Raw genomic sequence first — 23,078 nt, forward strand, 5'->3', positions numbered from 1 at the left:
AAGAAAAAAAGTGTAACTCATTGAACCAGTTTGAAGGAATAGTCTCTATGTGAAGATACCTGTAACTGCTTTAAAGAAAAAAAGTGCTCAGTAGAAAGCAAAAATGGCTTTCAATGAAATGTCATCATAGGGTTTAGGAATGAATAGATGCAGGAGAAATGGAGAGAACCAAGATGTAGACATGCTTTATGTGTCTGCATTTTTACAAGGAGAGGTCTACAGAGAAAGTGAAGAAGACAGCAAGAGGGAAAAGAAATTGAGTCTAGGAAGAAGACTATCACTATTTCATTCGGCCTGTGTCTGGAATGTAGGTCTCGGTACTTGAGAGATAGGTCAACCCTTTAGGTCATCCCTTAGTCTCTTTAAAGTCTGTTGACCTTGATGAACTCCTTTCATTGTTCCATCGCACAGTATCACAAAAGCACCCCTCCTGCTGCAGGACACCCATTGGTCTCTTTTGTTCGATTAGTTCATGAAGGATGGTTGGCCAGAGACAGTAGCAAGCTTTTGATTCTGAACGGAAGAGTGGCAGGATGGAGATATTAGTGACACCTGCTGTGCCACATATGGTCTCATCTCTTGGCAGTTTCATACTGACAATTCCAGAGACTGGACACAGTGCAACTAGTAGTAGTCCTCCTGCTTGTCTTGCTTCAGACTTTCAGTCTATGCATAATTCGAAGGAATATGAATTATGTCATATTTACAATACTTTAGGAAGGCTTGTAAATTGTTGATTAGTTGAAGATATAGAGCAAGCTGGCAGCTCTGACAAACAGATAGTAAATACAATGCATTTGACTTTATGCTAAGCTGTAAAAGGGGAAACTTTTGTATGAGTGATTTATCACGCTCGGCCGGGTGTGATGAATTTTCTGGACGATTACAATGATTAGCTCGCCACTGCCACAACGGTTATCGGCTTTGGCAGCATATGACAGTGAAAAGTAACTCATCTACATCATGAACGCAAATTCATGTCAGCTAGGCAGAGGACTAGCAAATGCGAAAAAAAAAAATATGGATAATAGCAGTTGCACCTATATTCCTGCACGTGCAATGAACCTACCTTGAAATCAAAGACACAAAATAATTTATACTGAACAAGCAAAAATTTTGTGCACTTTCTTTTCAATCTAGTTTCATGTTGCACAAGATCTGTGAAATTTTCCACTCCACAAAAGTGTCCACTTCTTCAGTATGTCACCTCATGATTTGATGTGGGAATGAACAAAGTTTAACTTCAGAGTTCTGAATTAAGACCTGATATCTGTAAGCTTTCTTCAACTACCTCTCATAGACCACATTCCTCTGGTTCCAGCTTTATCAAACTAAACTTGTACCCCTTTTTGCAGTTAGCGAATTTCATAAGTGCACTTGGGTGTTCCTGGGAGATCTGGGCCCTTTTTCATAAAAAGTTAATATGATAGCAAGTCTTGTTGGAATGGCAGTTGTCATGGTAACAACAAGAATCCAGCTTCCTGGTTGGCTGTTGCTATGGGAAGTTGCCATTCCAGCAAGAGTTGCTATCCTAACATCTTTTATGAAATGGAGCCCTGATGACATGAAGGTCCTCAGTAAAGTGCTGGGTGACTTTTCAGAAATTTATCCTCGAAGAGTTCCTGGTAACCTCCCAAATGTCCCAGCTAGGAACTTCCAGGTGATGCTGAAAGGCATTGCGGGTGAACATCCGGATGAAAAGTGAAGAGCAGTATACCAACATGGTCTTGTGGGTCATTTCATGCATGTGCCGTAACATGCAGTACTACTTCCACTGCAGAGGAGCAGATGAGAGAAATTCAACCGAAAGCTCATTAGCTAGTTTGAAAGATTTTTTTTTTTTTTTTTTTGTATGTTCCATGTTTGATTGCTGTTGAATCTCTAGGGTGATCCCCAGAGTAACTAGCGTGAAAGGGGCATTACATTATGGTATACACATACTTTTTTAAAAATCAATCCCTTCTCGGAAGGTGAAGTTATTAATGCAGTCATTTGGAGAAAGGAAAGCTTGGAAGAATTTTGTGGTTTAATTTGTAGTTGAATGCCAGGAGACATTAATCAGGCTTGAAAGCAGGCTAACCATGCAGTAAAACCTGTACAGTTACACAAAATGTGCTGCACTCTTTGAAGTCTTGATCAGATCACATCGAGCAATGTCAGGAAATTCTTTGACAGGTAGCTGGCTTCTACGAAATATATATTTCTATTGTGTATGTGCTGTTGTTGATATTATTCACATGTAAAGGAACATGATTTTTGCAAATTTTTCATAGGCACCTATCAGACCAAAGTGTGCCTGGTAATTTGTTATTTCCCTGTCAGGCAGGGTAACTAATAATTTCCTGTGATTGAAGGGTGTGTCTGCTGTGGCCAATCATTGCTTAGCTTCTGAAAATATAGAGGAAGCAGATGATCCTATTCTATTCTACACAGTAGCGTGGTAGGATCACATTACCCATGCCTTGGGAGCAATTTTTTAGGGTTATATTCTAAAGAGCTACCAAATTAAGTTTCTGGAGAAATGTGATCTGAAAGATAAAGCTAATATACAGAGTGATGCCTTCATCCGCCCCATCACAGTCATGCAGAGATTCCAACTCTTACGCTTTCTGTGCAAGATCTCCCACTTTGAGACCATTTTCTCAGAATCTCTCCCTCTCCTGCTTGAGTTTGACTTTTTCTCACTCTAGTTGTTAGTCTCCCGCTTCAGATATATTTTCTCCAGCTTCGAGTTTAGCTTCGTCCCACCCATCATTCATATTTGTTCAAAATTAAGACTAAGATAGCACCAGAGAACATTTATAAGTCAAGAGCTTCCAGGGCCCGCTTCAGGGCCCCGGACTCTGGCTGCAAGGGACGTCGTGCCTTGAACTTGTGATGTACTTGCCTGCCACATAGTATTGTGTGCAATCGGAGTCTCCACTTTGCTATTGGGATCAGGCTGGAGAATCTCCTGTTTAAAGGCATAATTAACCATTTGCAGATGAAACAAAAACCCAGCATTAGTGCTTTAAAATAGTTCTGAAATATGAGTTAGGGATAGAAACAACCACTGTAAAAATTTGAACCAGTAAAATCGAAGTATTGTTATTGTTACATTCACAAAATGTGAACAATAGTTGTAATAAAAATGTTTCCAGACTAAACCGTCTACACTTACGGTTTATTGAGAAAAATACTGATATCTCCTTATATTTTAGGCTTTATTGCAAAAATTTTATATGGTAGGATGGTTTGTGGTACAACAGACCTATGCATATGCATCAAAAGTGATATCTTGAACATTTTCTAAATCACTGCTCCCAAAGGTAAACAGGACCTTTAAGAGTCGTTGGGGTTGGAACTCTGGTCAGGATGCTTTTGTTAAATATGATGTGAACTTAAGTACAGGACACCAAGTCAAGTGGTACAAGTACAAGTACTGTAGTATGCCATCGTTGGTAGAGAAAGGTCAGACTATTCAGGTCATGCGACTCCTGTATGGATACATTTAAATCTATGTGGAGACTCTTCAACCTGTCTTGTCACTTGTCAGGGGTTCTATGGTACAATTGTATGACTGGTGTGACATCTTACGGGTCACAATAAACCAGATCCTAATTTTTCCCCATATCACTCTGCAAGCATTGCTAGTAAATATCTGTTGCAAACAATAGATCTGAGAAGTGGCGGAATTGTTGTAACATAGTGTCAGTATGTCTGCAAACAGGAGACACAAGGGCAGGGAGAGTAAAGGAAAGTTGTGAAAACGTACATGATTTTGTATTAGAGCTAGGATGGTGAGTTCTACTTCCTTCTTGAGTCCACAAGTTCAGGAGTGGAATGAACTTTCAGACTTGATGCCCAACTTAAATTTGGAGAAAAAAAATCAGGAAAGCAAATATTACTTCTTTTACTTTTACACAAAAGAAACCATATTACACATGTGGTAGTATCATGAAGACAGGAATCAATGTATTCACATATTTTCGTAGGCATATCACTGACAAAAATTTCTTGAGTAAGGAAATAACTGCACTTGTCCAACAAACTCATAATAAGGTTCAAGTTTTGTTATCTAACATGTGGCCTTCCCTTGAGTTCCAAGCAAGTGATTCTAATGCGATTGGGTTAGCCATGTGGAATCTGAAATATGAATGATTACTGGGAGTTTGTAAAATCAAGAATCAAAAAAGATACTAGCTAGTTTATCGACTGCAGATAGCTTCCTAAATCTCTAATTGTGATTGAGTTTAGAGGTAGAGATTCGTAGAGATTCGTGAGGTAATCTCAAAGCCCTCAACTTACAGATTATCACATGTCTCAAGATGCTCACTGTACCATGTGAGAAGGCCAAACCATTTTAACTGTGTGTTATCGAAACCATGTGACATCTTATAACCACCTGATATATGTCACAACCACTATTACACATCGCCACTGCTATTTTCACTTTCAGTCTCAAAAGAAAGATAACACGTCATTTTACCCATATCCATGACTGTTTGTTTTTGATCAAGCAGCTTGTTCTCAACATTTTCTTTGAAGTTTAATCATATGTGACCCGCGACAACTGTTTCAGGCAAAAGTCGCAAGAGCAAATCCCTCCTAGGCGGGGTACAAAGATTTAGACCATTATTTTTGTCGATTTTGGGTTTGTGCAGAAATAAAATCGTTGATATGTTTTCTACATCTACACAAAATTTCATAGCATAAGACTAAGTTTTTCCTATCGAAAATGGAATTTTAAACACCCTATGATGGATTGCACTCATCAGTTTCGATCTTCTTTCGAACTCCGCGCCAATATGCCCAGTGTTGCTACGGCGTGGCATCTTGCATGTGATTGGCTAGTGCATCGCATGCATTTTACATAGTTCAGCTTTCAGAGATAGGTCTCGCAGCGTGTCGGAAATGTTTTGTCCACGCTGCATGCTCCATTGTTGTTGCGACAATAGGTACCAGTGCACTTGCATTGTGGTGTGTGCTCTTCGTTTGGCTTTCTACCCGAGCTTTTTCACCTCAACGTTCGACAACGGAAGTGAATCAATAAATGAACAGCAACAATAGGCAGCAATAACTTCCAACATGAAAACAGATACGACAGGGTACATGGCTTGAACGTATCAGAGTCACGTATCGGCACGTAATATCGTGCAACATGCGATCGGAAACTTGTCAATTGTGCTTGAAGTAAATATGACAGCAGGTTGACTCAAAAGACTGCAGAAGAGAGGAAAGGAGCAGTCATCAATGACCAACTATTCAAATACACTACCGTACTAAATGTCAAAATTGCACTAAACTATTAAAGTCGTGTTTGCTTGTTTACTGCACAATGCAACACATGCACGGCTTGAAAAAAACAACAACAGGAAGCGTGAGTCTTGCCATCTTTCTGCCTTCGAAAGGGTAACAAATGATAAGATTTACAAGACAAATCAGCCGCAATGAAAACGTGATTTGTAAAGATGTGGATACGAATGGGCCATCCGCTCCTGTGATGTGTGCACACACAGGTATACCGTGTGGATGCCATTGTTTAATACATGCACATGCTATGCACACGTAACCACCAAGCTTACAATTATCGTATCTGCCATCTTGGAAGGCGTACTGGTAAACAAACCCGAGCGAAACGCATTGTGTATTCGGCTCCATACCCTGAGTTCCGAGGAAGGTGCCCGGGAAATTTGACTCTCTCAGTGAGCCAATCAGAAGCCACTGTGGTTGCTAGAGACGGAGCTTAATCTCGATTGGCACCATTGTACGGGTGGGTGATTCTCACCTCGCATCCCCGTTCGGACATTGTGTTTGAGAAAGAGGTGAATCTTCAAAGCCCGTTTTCTCGCAATTTTGTCAGGCTAACAAATCAAAAAGTGCATTATATTTCGCTTTATATGACCACTTACGGTGCCGGAGAATACAAGTGTTTGATACCAATGTAAAGCTTAGGAAATGAGCAATGTGATTCAATGAAAAAATGAATTTTCAAAATTCCTGACTTTTGCCTGAAACCATTGTCGCCGGTCACATATGCTGTTTATAAACACTTTACTTTTTAAAGTAACCATTACCTACAGTAATGGTTAGTAGCTAGGAGGGTCAACAAGTAGAGAAAATTTTGCTAAATATCGCAAATGATTACATAACCTCTTTGAATGAATATAATGAAGGCATTATTATTATTGCTGTGGTAACTGTTTTGGGGTTTCTGATTTGAGGCAGACAATATCAGAGAAAAGATGTTTTTAAATAGCCAAGTTATTCAGTAATGTGGGTTTTTTTTGTGTGTGTCAGATATGAAGCCATAATTAGTGCTATCAGCATTTAAAAGAGATAGCCTTTTTTTAAAACTTGTGGAATGAAATCTAATGTGATTTTGATATTTGATTTCATCTGGATTTATCACGATGGCATTGATATTGTAATTATTTGGTGCTTTGTCAGAACACATAGGGAATGCATGCAACCGACATCGAATGAAGGAGTTTTGATTCAACCTTGGTATGACATCCTGATCTGAAGATGTGATCATATTACTTCATCCATTAGCTGTCTCCTGGTTGACAATCATAACAGTCATAAGATAGCTTCATTATCACTATTATTTGTGACCGTGCACCTCAAAACGAACATAAAGTCGCACACACAGATTTTGCGTGAGGACTGAAAATAAGTGAAATGGGTCAACCTAGCCGAACTTGACTTTTTCATATTTTCTGAAAGAGCGGGTCTTCTTTTACATTATGCTAAAATTTGGTATCATAAAACGGGCAGGAAAGTGTGTTTTTTAGCAGTTTATCTCGAACATTTTTGGTAAAATATTGTGATTAGGTGTGTCTTTAGAATCCCTTTTTCATTTCTGAAAAACCTTGTCCACACTCTTCACTTTCAACTCTAATAACTTTTGAAAGGATAGTTCTACTGCTTTGAAAGTAGGCATTAATTATGGACAGCATGTGTTAATGAGGCATGATTAATTTCAGTTTAATCTGATAATCCCTTCATTGTTGTTACTCTGGTGGTTTATTTCCTGTTTTTTGTCCCATTCATTGCACAGCCAGCACGGTTTGGTAAAGATTAAGCGCTTGAATAGACACTGTACTTCAGAGCCTCTTTTCTCAGTTCACACTTTTCCTGAGTTTGTGCTTTCTTTCCAATATTTAGATAGGTTAGGAGAGTCCATTTGATTTGAGTTATACATCATTTTAAAGCTTAAAGTCTGCTCTTTCAGAATATGATCTTAACTAAAAATTCATGTCTGGCGACTTTTTGTTTGTTTTGAGGTGCAGTGTCACATTTGTAGTATCAAAGTGAGCATAAAAAAAGCATTTCCCAACACTCCAGTTTGACTGCAATTCTGGAAAAGTCAGAAACAGCTGACTGCAGAATAGTGGGTCAACAAGCATGAAATACACACATGCAACAAAACACACAGACACATACTTTAAGAATCTGCATGCAACGTCTTTATTCATGGCCATATAAGGTGACACCACAGAAAATTAAACCACATCGCCAATGATCAAGCATTGTTGTTCATAGTTACAGAAGTGAAAATGCCTGTCAACTTAATATGTTTGGGAATTAACACAGGATTTTGGGGGGACTTTTTTTGTCAACTTACGCAATTTGTTGCAATGCTTAATTTTACGAGGTTTACTGTCTTTGTTGTTGGGGGAAGACAAGATAACAATGTCATTAATAAACTTCCTATCTCTTTCTTTTTATACTGTAAGGGGTGAGAAAATGACAGTCAGTAGCAAGACATTCAAGACAGGCAAAAATCATAGTAGCTGTAGCACAACATGTTGTATTTTGGAATGTGACACCATGGATAACAATGACTCTCTGTACAGTTTCTTCTCTATGTTCTTTTGTGTGTGTGTGTGTGTGTGTGTGTGTGGTGTGGGTGTGTCATATGATGCTAATGAGGACATCCCAGAGTAGGGATGACATCATATAACAAGAAGGGAATTTCCCTTCAGATGAAATATTATTCCCTGGCAAGTTATCTCCTCATCCTGTTAGGATGTGGCCAGGCCATTATCATTCACAATAGATGTCACTTTTCATCCACCAACAGATAATTATTGTTGCTTTTGTGATGCTCAGGTCAGAATTTACTCTGTGCCAAGTTCTTGTCCTCCTTAGTTGAAATTTTGAATGTTATGTAGCATGAGAGTAAGAGAGATCAAGTTCATAGACATATGCACAGTGTCTGCTGAAGTGATTGTCAGTAGGGTAACCTATATGCAGATAATTATCATTTTGTGTTATTACTGTACATTTGGGAGACATTCCCATTTTGTTATCCTTTAATCCAAGTCCATCCTGTCAGCTCATCTTATTCCAGGGGCCCGTTGCATATTAGTTACAATTATGGTAACTTTGCCATCCAGTGGTAACTTCCATGGAATTCTTGATTTTGATTGGCTGTTGAGTATTGTTGCCATGGTAGTTACCATTTAATGGCAAAGTTACCATAATTGTAACTTTTATGCAACAGGCCCCAGTAATCCCTCTACTACTCCATTTATCTCCTTCTAACTCGATCAGTTTCCCCACCACTCCATCAATCCTTCTACCACTCCATCAATCCCTCTACCACTCCATCAATCCCTCTACCACTCCATCAATCCCTCTACCACTCCATCAATCCCTCTACCACTCCATCAATTCCTCTAACACTCTATTAATCACTCTACCACTCCATTAATCACTCTACCGCTCCATCAATCCCTCTATCACTCCATCAATCTCTCTACCACTCCATCAGTCCCTCTACCTCTCCAATGATTCCTCTATCACTTCATCATTCCCTCTATCACTCCATCCATTCCTCTAATACTCTATTAATCACTCTACTACTCCATCAATCTCTCTACAAGTCCATCAATCCCTCTACCACTCCATCAATCCCTCTACCACACCATCAACCCCTCTGCCACTCCATCAATCCCTCTTCCACTCCATCAATCCCTCTACAACTCCATCAATCCCTCTACCACTCCATCATTCCCTCTACCACTCCATCATTCCCTCTATCACTCCATCATTCCCTCTACCACTCCATCAATCCCTCTACAACTCCATCAATCCCTCTATTACTCCATCAATTCCTCTACCACTCCATCAATCCCTCTACAACTCCATCAATCCCTCTTCCACTCCATCAATCCTTCTACCACTCCATCAATTCCTCTACCATTCCATCATTCCCTCTATTACTCCATCATTCCCTCTACCACACCATCAACCCCTCTGCCACTCCATCAATCCCTCTACCACTCCATCAATCCCTCTACAACTCCATCAATCCCTCTACCACTCCATCATTCCCTCTACCACACCATCAACCCCTCTGCCACTCCATCAATCCCTCTACCACTCCATCAATCCCTCTACCACTCCATCATTCCCTCTACCACTCCATCAATCCCTCTACCACTCCATCATTCCCTCTACCACTCCATCATTCCCTCTACCACTCCATCATTCCCTCTACCACTCCATCAATCCCTCTACAACTCCATCAATCCCTCTATTACTCCATCAATTCCTCTACCACTCCATCAATCCCTCTACTACTCCATCAATCTCTCTACCACTCCATCAATCCCTCTACCACTCCATCATTCCCTCTACCCCTCCATCATTCCCTCTATTACTCCGTCATTCCCTCCACTACTCCATCTATCTCTCTACCACTCCATCAACCCCTCTGCCACTCCACCATTCCCTCTACCACTCCATCATTCCCTCTATCACTCCATCAATCTCTCTACCACTCCATCAATCCCTCTACCACTCCATCAATCCTTCTACCACTCCATCAATCCTTCTACCACTCCATCAATCCCTCTACCACTCCATCAATCCCTCTGCCACTCCATCAATCCCTCTACCACTCCATCATTCCCTCTATCACTCCATCAATCCCTCTATCACTCCATCTATCTCTCTACCACTCCATCAATCCCTCTACCACTCCATCAATCCCTCTACCACTCCTTCAATCCTTTGATCACTCCAATTCCTCTACCATGATAACACTTGCCTTAGGGTGACATCACGTTATTTCTGAAATTGACTCAAGATGGTAGTACAAACATAGAATAGAATTTTATGTGCAGTTGGCCCCAAACATGGTCAACACCAATCAACAGTCAAAGCAAGTACAATACCTACAAAAGGTCACACAATGGTATCAGAACCCTACATGAAGGCTTCATGAAAATGTGAATCTGTATTATTCAGACATTTACCGGAAAGACACACAAGGGAAATGTAATGACCACACCATGATTTTGCCACTGGTCACTAAGTTGGTGCTGGAGCCTGAGAAATTCCACTGGCAATCATACGATGGCTTATTATATGCCATGATGAATGACCAGATGTTTATACACTAGATCAGAGTCGAAGTTGAACATTTCCTGTATGGTGTGTCCATCTTTGCTCAATTTTAGGACAGTGTTACACATGTGAAAGTGAAATGGATCCCAATGTGTTAATTGAGTGAATGCAGCAATATTTGAGCACATCAACGAAGTTTGAGGGATAGCAGACAATTTTTTTTTTTTAATACTTGTCAATTTGTAAGGTTTCAGTGCAGCCATTGCTTGATGAGAAGATGAGATGAAAATATGAAGAGAAATCCACAAAATCTCTTTTTTTAATGAAAAGTATTGTATACCCATAGGTAGTCCCTCGACTTGTTACGGACATATGTTAAGGGTAACATTATTCCCCTTCCTCTTTGAAAGAGGCATGTCAAGTGCTCTTTCATATTACTAGAAAAGTAAAAATATGTTTATCAAACTTTCTTTATAATTTCTTTATTATATTGTTTTCGATGTATGACATTACAAAGTGTTTTAGTCTTCTCATCCAGCAGTAGCAGCACCAATAACAATTCATAACTTTTGAACAATTTTCCTCAAACTATGCAGATGTATTCTACTATGAATGCATTATGTATTGCTGCATTCCCTTTATTCACACATGTGGGTGTATATTTGGCCTTCTTTCTCTTGTAATACTTTTCATAGGTCAGATTTGCATAGTGATTGTTGTTCTTGATTTGTAGTTGACTGCTTAGTACTATTGCGGCAAGTAAGGCTCCATGTACATTGTAAAGCTTTATTCATTTCTGAAAAGCCTTCTACAAACAGATGATGTTGTGTGGGCCAGAAGTAGGTTAGAGGTCTAATAGAAGGTTCTCTTGCCTGAAAAAGTGATTAGTATCTGTGTGGCTAATGCATGCATGTGTAAAAACTGCAAAACTGCATTGAATGCATTTGTGTTTTCATCTGTGTGACACGTAAATAATATGCCAGCCTCAATTATATTGTGAACAGTCACATTATTGCAGTTGAACTAGTCATGGTTGTATAAATAGGGATTTGTATATGTTGCAGTGTACAACACACTTTGTACAATGTGTGTGCATGTGTATGATTGCATTCAGAAATGGAAAAGACATTGATTTGAAATTTCACAACAAATTTACCATTCAGCAAAATCAAGTGATATGTATCATATTAATACCACCACTATACCTGTTTCATTGCCACTTCACTGGTTGTGAGTTTGCTGACAACAATATTGAAAATGAATAGTAGCATGTAATTCCTGTTCAATTTGAGATTTGTAGTAGCATATATGCACACAGTCTGCACACTTTTTGCCAATGAAAGTACTGGAGCCACTTCTTGCCAATGAGTACTGTAGCCACGTTTTTGTTGGTGAAAGTAGAAAAAGGAAAGGGGGATAAATCATCAAAATATGTGCAGTGTGGCATGCATACAGCCATCATGTAGTCATTCTAATGCTTGCACAAATGCAAGATTCTGGTGTTAAAGTTCACATAAGAAGCCGATCGCCAAAAACTGGACTGTTTGTGTTTTTGAAAGGCTTATTAACCATACTTTCCTATCTCACATCTTTCAAACCCCTAAAAAGGTTGGTTTTTGAGGAATATGCGTTCAAATTTCGTCAAAATATCGAAGCCTTATTCCCCGTTGAGTCAAGACCCCTAGATTATGATGTCACGTAAGGGTATTCCCTCTTATGTCCACGCAAATGCAGTGCTGTCAAAGCTTTAAAATTGCGTCATATCGCTCTCTTATGATGGATTTTATGTTCTAATTTGTTTAAGAATTATTAGAAAAAAATGTTCTAGTGAACGATTTTTTGATACATCACATAATATTCAGAAAATTTAGAATTTTGAGAGGACTTTTTTAGTTTTATTTTGGTTGGAAAAATAACGTCCCGCGTAAAAGATTAATCCGCGAGTGATGCGACTCTGTACGTGCCAGCGCGCGGTACGGTGCGGACGGTACGAGAGGGGAGCCCTCGGCCGAGGCTCCGCTGCTCAGGCGGCCACGGCCATGCACGGCGACTCGCTCTAGCTAGCTATAGGCTAGAAGCAAAACGGCAAAATGACCTACTGTAAACGTCAATATTTTCGCGCGATTAATTTTTCGCGCTGAGCGGCTCGAAAACGTATTCGCGGGTTCTTAAATTCGCGCTCCGCAGCAGGTTACTTTACTGTAGTACACATTCACTGCTTTCATCCAAAGCCTCTGCTACATAGCTTGCTATGCCAGTGTACGACAAGCGACGTAGCGAGCGGCTCGACTGCGAGTACAAGCACTCAAATACGTAGTACAGCTGTGACTGTAGTACCGTAGTCACGGGGGAATGTAGCATCGGTGCGGGAAGCGCGCGGTGCACACTGCATGCTACAGTACACAGCAATCAATCGTCTCTTTGCACAGTACTAGTAGCGTAAACATGCCTGTACATTGTACTACGTAGCAGTGTCTGTAATGATGGGAAATCAGTTTATTTATAGTTTTTTATACCATAACATTGGTAAGTTTGACATATTCCTCAATAATTTTTACAGATGGGGACACAGGTTTTAAAGTCTTTAATTTATTAAGACTTTAGATCTAACAAGTAACAAGCTAACCCTGTCTTATTTACTGATCCAAACTGAATCAGTAATAATAGCATAGGGCCTACAGCCTTTTTACAGGGACTCCTATCTGTCTAGTGTCTGTGGTCAGGGGCTGACCGTTTAGCCTTAGGGCCGTGCCGTAGGCCCGTACATTAAGACTGTTTGATGAAAAGCTAAATCTGGACAAAAAATGAGCTGAATTGTTAGTTAGAAAATAGTCTAGTCTCTAGACTAGAGGCTTTAGGAGTTAGTAGTTTCCTCACATCGCCCGCAGTGAAAACTGCACTAACTCCGAGACGCCTGCAGCTCAAGACATGTTTCGAACTTACCAATTGTTATTCAAAAGCCGGGTAATCATGTAGAAATGCACACCTACCGTTCGCTTCGCCGTTTGTCTATCAAATTTTGTGCAGCTATTGGAGATGCTAAATTGAACCATATCCGAGATTTTCATGGAATTAGAAAACCAAAAGGGAAGAAAAATGAGAAATCGGAGCTGAAAAGTACGGTTGTTGCGAACATAATCTCCGACGTAGTAAGTAGTGTATTGATTTCACAGAGAACGATGTCAACGATTATAATCGATTCTGGTAGTCTCTAATTAGCCGTTAACTAGATTCTATTCACAATATCGAACGCGATTCGTGCAATATGTGTAGGGCCTACTTTATTTTTCGTATTTTTTTTTCTCATTGTTTCCATTGCCACAATCTTCACGATCTTATCACTATTACTAATACTATTCAAATTATTGATACAGATTATTCATATCAGGATTTGGACGTCCTTTCTTTAAAGATTGTGGCAAGTATTGATTTCATCTTGGCAAAAGTTGATAATTTTATAATTTGAATAGTGTTGAAGGGAATAGAATGAAGTTGAAGGAAAAGTGGAAGAAAAAGGTAAGGCTATTAGAAGGAGGGAGAGAGAGAGTAAGAGAGAGAAAAGAAGATGAGAAGGAAGTTGAATTCAAAGGGGATTTGTTTCTAGTAGTCTACATATAGGCCTAATAATAATAAATTAATGAGAATAGTGTTAGAAAAAGTGTACAATCATGTAGTAATATAGTGGACTTCTTAGTTATAAAGTGCTCATTTCACCTAAAAAGATACTCATGGCGCTGTGGAAACAGAATATTGAAATTGACATGGCGATATGTTTTTAATCTATAAGTTCGAATTATAGTACATTGTAAAAATAATTGTTTTCATGATAGTATTAATTTTTCCATTTCATTTTTTAATTATGTATACAAGAACTGCAACCCCAATATTTGCTTTTGTTTTGTAGTAAAGGTCCATTTTATTGTGCAATATTAATGATGGATATCATTTTCTTTTTTTTTCATATATCTTTTACTGTTTTGTACACATATTATCCTTCCATCATTTAGTCAGCAAAAAATGGTGATAGATATACAGTCATATGCACACACAGGAGAAAATTAACTAAAACTGATAAAAAACAGACGCATCAAGATCACTTTCTTTCTTCCACTTTTTACTGTCAAGCCGACGTAATTTTTGTGGTTAAACACCAAACAAGCGGCTGTATCACAGACTACAACGATCGATTATCATCGTTTATCGCTCTTCCACATAATCGATCATTCATCATGCTACGCTGACACAGCCGTCAATCGGCGTACTTTTGAGTCAAAATTAGCTACTTTTTTTCTGTAATTGGCTATGAAATTTCATGAAACCGTCAGATATGGTCCATCTTGACATTTCTGATAGCCACAAGAAGTTTTCATTGACAAATTAAGCAAGGAAATGGTAGGTGTGCATGGTGTGCATTTCTACATAAAATCGAGACGAGGAGCATCCCCGTCGTTTGCCATTCCATCTCCATCGAAAGGCAGCGGCTCATGACAATAGGGTTGCGGCACCCGTGGCCCTGCCGCTGCTTCCCCGGCTGGATTGACGTCGACAGCACCTTGCTCTCCCACTTCTCCATCGTCCTCTCCCCAGCTTACATCTTCCCAACTTCCATCGTCCTCGTCTGTATTCTCGTCCCCTTCTCTGCTTTTGTCGCTTCCTTCCTCTTCACTAACGTACTCCTCAAAGGCCATAAAAAGATCACTCTGATCTAACTCACTGTTCTCGGCCATTTTCGGAAGGAGTGAAAGCTCAAAATTGATCGACGCGAAATTTCGAAACGAACCGCTATGAAAAAGTTACGATGATACAAATGTGAACCGCACGTACGTACGTACAATGCATACGATACGAGCTGCGAGGTGATACGTCATACCGACCGACGGCCGACCGGATCTACTTTCGCACCAAAACTATGAGGAGAAAATTGTGATAATTGTGTGAAATTTGGGCTTGTTGCAGATCATAGTAATACAAAATAATTGTTTGAGAAGAAGCAGTTCTTGATAATACTATTAAGTGTAGACAAACAGTAAAGAGTTGGTGTCAAAAGTATAAATAGCAGAGATTTCAGACTTTGAAAAAAAATTGACAGAAATTCTTTCCCGATGCCAAATGCTTTTCTACAGAGCATCCGGGGCCCGTGGCTCTAACTACCCTGGCGTGACGTCACAACTTTTGGAGTCCCGTACTGTGGCTGGTTTTCGAGGGGGAGGGAGGGGGATGTTTGGGACTTGCAAATAGCGGATATCTAGATGCTTGCGGGGATTTGAGCCAAACTTTTTGCATTATTGGTCAATTACCAACATATATTTCATCTACAAACGAATTTTACGAACATTTATTCCCTTCAAATTTGTTCTTTAATTGTTATCGTTTTTTTTTTTTTTTTTTTTTTTTTTTTTTTTTTTGGGGGGGGGGGGATGGCTCCCAAAGTCGTGATGCACCTCTACACAGAACTTTACAGTATTATCAGATAAGGTCTACCCTTCTTTTTGTTATAACCTTGTTACTCTTTTCTCTGTATGCAGGATGAGATAGAGATTTGTAATTCTCTGCCTTTCAAGAGAGCTGTGATCTGGCTGAATGCCCTACAAGACCTCATTGAGCTGCACCAGGTAAGCTGAGCTGGTGGATTTCTCTTTCATGTGCCAAAGTAAAGAAGATTCTAGTTAAGGCTAACCAGTAAGATAAGAAGATTCCAGTTAAGCTTGGACAGTAAGAAGCAGTGGGCAGATCAAGGGGATAAAGAGGTCCTGTCACAATTACGGTTAATATATGGAGAGACATTTTTTTTTCCTCCTGAGTGTTTCATCAGCCATTTGCCTTCTAAACTTTTCATCCTCTATATTCTTCAAACCTTTTTGATGGCAATTGGCAGGGTTAGAATTACATCCTCTTTACCTAGCCTAATCATACTGTACATCTAGTTCTCATTGAATTTCCAGATACTTTATAATCTAGCTATTAATCTTAGTTTCAAAGTTGAAATGACTTCCTGCCATAAGATTTGGGCATTCTCTCAATCCTAGAATACATTCTAACTGGATGCACATTTTCTTTAAACAAAAGGAATAACCATTTAAATACAGGGATACCCTTTTATAGCAAGCTCATTTACAACAAGGTACAGCTTTTATTGAGATGAATTGGGCGGTTCTGGTTTTTCACTATCACTACAAGTATTTGCCTGATCTCTTTTTCAGTACGTTTCCAAGTTCCAGTTATAATGAAGTAAAATTGGCATTCCTGGTGACCTCATAATGAGGATGTCCCTGTATTTTCAGCAAAACCATGGTCCCGTTTCATAAAACATGTTATCAGTAACAACTGATCACATGTTTTCTATGACGACTGTGCTCTCAGCAAATCAGATGCAAGGATTTCAGTAGCTTGAATGTAACAACTATCTTAACTTGTTATTGATAACAAGTTTTGTGAAACGGGCCCTGGTCTTTCAGAGACTTTCCATTGTAAATTATTGCAAATTTCCTGTTACATTAACTCTTTATGTGCCACGTTCGCACGTCCGACTCAGTCGACGGCGTGCCAACTTCGCATATGCTGCTCAACAAACAAAGCCGCCAAAACCGATCGATAAATCGCTAATCCCGCGGTACAATCAAAGCGTTTCTCGCGCTTTTGTTCCTCTCACATACGGCTTGCATTCTATGTGGTGATTGACTATCAAGTGGTGCTCCAAGCTAAATTTGCGTGTACATTCTAAGTTTCTGTCACTATTTTATGTGCAATAGTCATGCCTTTACAGTAATGTAGCATCTGGTAATTCAAAAGAAAAATTGAAAATAGAATCATCATACATTGTATATGGAAGCAAAGTATGGCATTCCTCTTTAACTTTGCTCACTATTTTATCCAGCTTAACAGAAATTTGAACAAGTTATACAAATTGGAAAAAGATATTTCTTTCTCAAAACATGACTACCTTCGTGTCTGAGAATAACGTGGCACACAGGGGGTTTCCACCATGGCACATAAAGAGTTAAAGGGACTGTACAGTACTGGCTGAGGTGGGAATTCATGTTTTGAACATTCCTAAGTGAGATAATGAAAAGCCTCTTATGAAATATGAAAGAGCATGTAATTTTAAGAAGGATTCAATGTTTATTTGAAGAAAATTGGTTTTCAAATGGCTGAGATATCCCAAAAAGTGCTAATGATAAAAGGCGACATGCCACAACTTTATTAGGATCTCTTTGTTTCACCTTGTTTTTGGATATCTTGGCCATTTCAAAACCGATTTTCATCGAATAAACTTTTGATACCCCTTAGAACTGCATGCTCTTTGACATCTAAAAGAGTGGTTTCTGAATATCTTGCAAAACGTTAAAAGCTAAATCCTCACCTCGACCAGAACTATACACACCCTTAAAGCAGTAATTTTTTTTTTTTGCTTTAAATTCTCAACAATATCCTTGACAGACATCTATATCATACCAGTGTTGCTTTGTATTTCTTTGCATTTTGGGGGGTTATATTATTTCTTGATAAATCAGTTGTCTGAAATGAAGGTATAGGCCCTACCATGCATCCTTCATGTAAGCTGTGGTTTATGTGGTCTATAATTCGCTCATAGAGTCTTTAAATTTAAAAAATAAAATCATACTTCTTAACCCTCCTAGGACCACATATCAGAATCCCATGAACCAGTCACTGTGGCATTGACAGACTGAAAGGGATGGCATGGTTTTGGTCGAGATGAGGTTAAGGTTTCCAACAATATACATTTTTTTTTTTTGTGTGTGTGAAATAATGAAAAACCTCTTCTGAAATATCAAAGAGCATAGATGTCTAAATGAAATTTAAAGTTAATTTGATGAAAATTGGTTTTGAAATGGCTGAGATATCCAAATACAAAATGGTGCTTATAAAAGGTTGGACCCACCTTTTATTAGGGCTATTTGGTTTCACTTTGTTTTTACCAAAACCAATTTTCATCAAGGAAGCTTTGATTTTCTCTTAGAATCGTACATTCTTTACTTTTTCAGTAGAGGTTTCTAATTATCTGGCAAAAAAAAATAAAAATCTGTATTACGTCTCAATTGAAACTATATTATCCCTTTGAAAGATTTGGCTTGTTGTTTAACAGAACAAAAACAATTGTTGTGATGCGCACAATCTTACACATGCACACAGAAAGTCACTAATTTGTTTACACCATGTGATATGACAGGTGCATCAGAGGGCAGAATGCCAAACAGTTGTCTCATCATGGATCAAAGAGAGAAATGAACTCAGGTATGTGTAGCTATGTACATGCTGGAATTAAACTTATGCTAGAATCACAAACAGCCGGAAATCGTACCAGGTCCATAAGGGATTAAAACCTTATCAACCCTGTTCGAGCCGTAGAGACCCGCATTGACCCGCATCGTAACCCGTGTTAATTCCTGATGGATTCCGGGGGCTACGATACGGCGGTGAAAAAGTTTTGGTCATATTCAAAATTTTCTCACAGATTTCAATTCCGTATTGATATCTGAATTGACCTGGTTCGAACGGCACTGACTTGCATTGACCCGCTGCAACCTGCACCGCAAAACCGTATGGAACCTTGCCGTATACCGCATTGCCTTCATGCATCTGATGATGACAAGATTTATGGTATGGGTCAAAGCTGGTTGACACAGGTCGATAGGGGTCAAAAAGGAGTCAGTTAAGGATATTTATACGGGTCTCTACGGCTCGAACCGGGTCGATACGGTTTTAATTCCTTATGGACCCGGTTCGAAATCCGGCCGTGTGTGAACTGTAGCATTAGCACTAAAATACTGTACTGTGTGTCTAGAAGGACATCAGGCAGTTTCACACTTCATTTTCGCCTTTTATTTCTCTCTCTCTCTCTTCTTTTCTGCTTGTTTATTTCACTGCCGGATTTACTGCTTTTTTTTTTTCTTTCTCCATGTGAAGGAAGATTGCTTCACAAGGTTGGGAAATACTATACCTGGACATTGCTGATACAGTTATAAATCAGAATTCCCCTTTTCTCTCTTGTACCTTGTTTCCGTATCAATGTAAGATTAACTACATTATCAAGCAACAGATTTTACTCTGAAGCAATTTGCTTTGTGCTCAATACTTACTGTAGCATTGGAAAGTTTAGCAGGATGGACATTTTCCTGCATTTGCTCAACATAAAACTAGCATGGAAAATTATAGGACGAGATCTACTTGCTTATTGCATTTATTATTTCATATCTAGGATTTCAAGTTAGGTACATTGTAAGGTAACTCTGCTACATGGTGTATGTTATTAATTATTATTGTTTTTTTTTAAGGTTTTGTTTCAGGTTTGTTTTCTTTAGGTGTGCCATTCCTGTAGCGTGCATTAATAACTTGTGTCTGTAATGCCAACCAGCTGCCTTTTTGCACAGTATGTGTTGCCAAATCCTGTAACTGCCTGGGCAGAGGTAAATTTTTTTAACTTGCTCAATTGGTGTGACCATCCATGAAACTAACAAAATGCATAATTCATCTTCCCCAGCCTAGCATGGAAAATTACTTATTCAATAATTTTCTCTTTTTCAGTAATACCAAATTGTAGAATAGTTTGGTTTCCTTTGATATCTCTTCAGTAACTCACATCTCATTGTATGAATGGATGAGAGTAATGTTTGCCATGATGGTTTTCTGTCAATGTTTGTCATTAAGGATTACCACCAAGTCACTCTTCAACCAGCAGTTTGGGAGTGTCTTCAGGACGCACCACAACTATTCATACTTCACCTCGCGCCTCTGCCGCTTTGCCGATATCTACATGTCCGGAGTCGGCAATCTCCTCAACTATTCCCTCACGCACACCTTCTACCCTCGGCGGACTGCCCTGCCCCACGAACTCTCCTACAACTTGACCGTCCCTTGACCGTGATCTCTTGCCGAGTGCAGCGGGAGAGGGATCGGTCAATGCTAAAGTCGCCTGCCACCTCTTGCTCACCATGTCTCCACTCTCTGATCCTGTAGGACCACTGGCAGGGGACAATTAGTTTAGCCATGGACATGATGCTATGTGGAGAAGGCATACCGGACCTGCAGTCATGAACAACTTGAAACTGTCAGATTTCTTCTTCTTGTCCCTCCTCCTATCACATCAACTTTGAGTCAAGAATAACATGAGATTACTCAGAATGAGACAATTATTGCGATAATAGTGACAAAGAGGGAGAGAGAAAAGAAAGAGAGAAAGAGAGAGGGAGAGAGGGGGAGAGAGAGGAAAAAAAAAACAGAGCTGTACATGCATCTGAAATATTGGTATAATTGATTTGATTTATAATTTGCTTGCTGTATTTATTTTCTTAAGTGAAGCACAAATTTCACCAAATCTACCTTGTAACTATTGTTAGAGTTATGGGAGCAATGCAGGTGTCAGGTTTTCAGATCTTTGGTTGTTCCTCATTTCTAATTATTTCTGCATACTCAAAGAATATTTCAAACATTTTGAGTAAGAGCTTTGTGTCAGTGACAATCATATGGAACAAATAAAACTGGTACTACTCTTAAAGGGTCGAGGTGAGGATTTAGCTTTTAACATTTTGCAAGTTATTCAGAAACCACTCTTTGAGATGTTAAAGAGCATGCAATTCTAAGGGGTATCAAAAGTTTATTTGATGAAAATCAGTTTTGAAATGGCTGAGATATCCAAAAACAAGGTAAAACAAAGAGATCCTAATAAAAGGCGTGGCCTGTTGCCTTTTATTATTATCACTTTTTTAGGATATCTCAGCCATTTGAAAACGATTTTTCATCAAATAAATGTTGAATCCTTCTTAAAATTACATGCTCTTTCATATTTCATAAGAGGTTTCTCATTATCTCACTTAGGAATGTTCAAAATATGAATTCCCACCTCAACCAGTACTGTACAGTCCCTTTAACTGTTGTAGTTAGCTATTGTTTCTGACCACCACAGTGTGCTGGAGTCTGTTCAATGTGAAAAGTTTATATTCCATCTCCACTGGTCTAATTTACAGGGTAGTTGAGAACCATTTTAAATGTACATGATGGACTACTAGTATTCAGAGTACAGTAACAGATTAAAGAGGCAAATTGACAAATCCTATTATGGCTTCCCAGTTATGTGTTTACACTTTATGCAAAACATGTTTTATTTTTTTAAGAGTTTCATCTTTTAGTTCAGTCAGGGTGCAAGTGATGAACTGCCATGGCCTGATATTGCACTGGAACCTTACAGCAACTTTTTTTTGGATGTAACATTCATTTCAGGCAAGAAATAACCTTGGTACAGTGTATTGATATTGTATTATTATATACCAGGAACAACTGCAAGTGATGCTCTCAATGTGATTTGCAGCAAATCATGATTACATGCACTGAGCATCTGTTCCCCCCCCCCCCAACTATATATGCATGGATAAATGTTAAGGACCATGGTATTCTCATATGTGATTGTTGGGCTCAAAACTGACAAAAAGTAGACCGACATGAATTTACATGTTTCCACATAGTTTGAAAGAGTAATTCTTAAGCTTTAAAATGATCTGTGACTTGATAAGATTTGACCATCCTAACCCATTCAAAAAGTGATTGAAATAAGGGATAGTTAGGAGGTGCAGTTTTATAGAAAAGGGAAAAAGACTTTAAGATTAGGATCAGGCGAGCGTGTTGTACCGAAGTAGCAATGAAAACACAGTGAAAGCAGCACTTGTGAAAAAATATGGTCCAGAAAAACTGCTAATATCTTGATTGCTTTTTTGTTTTAAGCTGTTAAATTATGACAATAGGTAGAGAAGAGAGTACTCTCCAAGGTATTAAGATGAACTTCAAAAATTTGAGTCAGTCCAAATGATTATTTTGGTCCATTACAGAGATTCCTAATCTGCGACTTTTTGTGGGTTTTTAGCGGAGCTTTCACATATTCTTCTGACAGCTCTCAGTGATTTGTGAGAAATCCATGGTGCTTTATTCTGATTTGCATCTTGAAATACTTACCTTTGTTTGCCATGTTCGCACGCCCGACTCGGTAGACAGCTTTGCCGACTTTGCATATATTATCCGAATGGACAACCACACACAAACCAATCAATAAATCGCAACATGCCACAGTATGTTCAAAGTGTCATAGCCATAGCTTTTTCATAAAATTTACATCAGAACAAAGCTTACAATTTTCTCTACAGTCTGCCTGCACAGCATTCCTAGCATAAATGCTTCCATAAAAACTATGGCTTTGAAAAACATGTTTTCCAAAAGTGCTCATGAGTTACTGTCTCAGAATGATGTGGCACACTAGCAGTTTACCCTAATCAGGCTGTTTGTTTGTCTGTTTGTTTGTTTGTTTGTTTGTTTGTTTGTGTTTGTGGCTATGCTAGTGTATATGGGGGGGGGGGCTGATTTTGCCCCAGTTGCATGACCAATATCTGTAGATGTGAGCAACACATGCCCACACATCCAATGAACGCAGTATTCAGAATATCGTGAAATGTATGTGTGTATATTGGTAGATTTTGTGACAGAGTGCATGAAAACCATTATGGCAGAACCTTTGGTGAAAAATTGGGTGACATTTTAGAAAAGTAAGCTTGTGTATTGTACATTCCTTACAATATTTCATACTCTCGTACCTCTGATATTCACTTGATAAGACGTCAGTCTAATGAAACACATTCTTCTGCTCAATCCAAGCAGGGAGGTGGGATTTCCACCTCCCTGATCCAAGAGAAAAAGAGGAGAGAGATGGAGTGTGAGAGGAGGAAATCTATGGTTTC

At 39.0% G+C, this 23,078-nt stretch overlaps 1 protein-coding gene across 1 annotated transcript in view; it reads left to right on the forward strand.

Moving 5' to 3' along the window:
• The window catches only part of LOC140244316 (5'-nucleotidase domain-containing protein 3-like), a 50,389-nt gene extending 30,095 nt beyond the window's left edge, over positions 1-20,294 (forward strand). Inside the window, exons 13-15 of the mRNA XM_072323957.1 lie at positions 15,867-15,953; positions 18,530-18,594; positions 20,008-20,294. Coding sequence (XP_072180058.1) covers positions 15,867-15,953; positions 18,530-18,594; positions 20,008-20,218 — 363 coding nt within the window. The 3' untranslated portion in view covers positions 20,219-20,294. The remainder of the gene's footprint in view (positions 1-15,866; positions 15,954-18,529; positions 18,595-20,007) is intronic.
• The last annotated feature ends 2,784 nt before the right edge of the window (positions 20,295-23,078 follow it).

The sequence above is a fragment of the Diadema setosum genome, chromosome 21 (assembly GCF_964275005.1).
Source record: "Diadema setosum chromosome 21, eeDiaSeto1, whole genome shotgun sequence".
NCBI classification, from domain to species: Eukaryota; Metazoa; Echinodermata; class Echinoidea; order Diadematoida; family Diadematidae; genus Diadema; species Diadema setosum.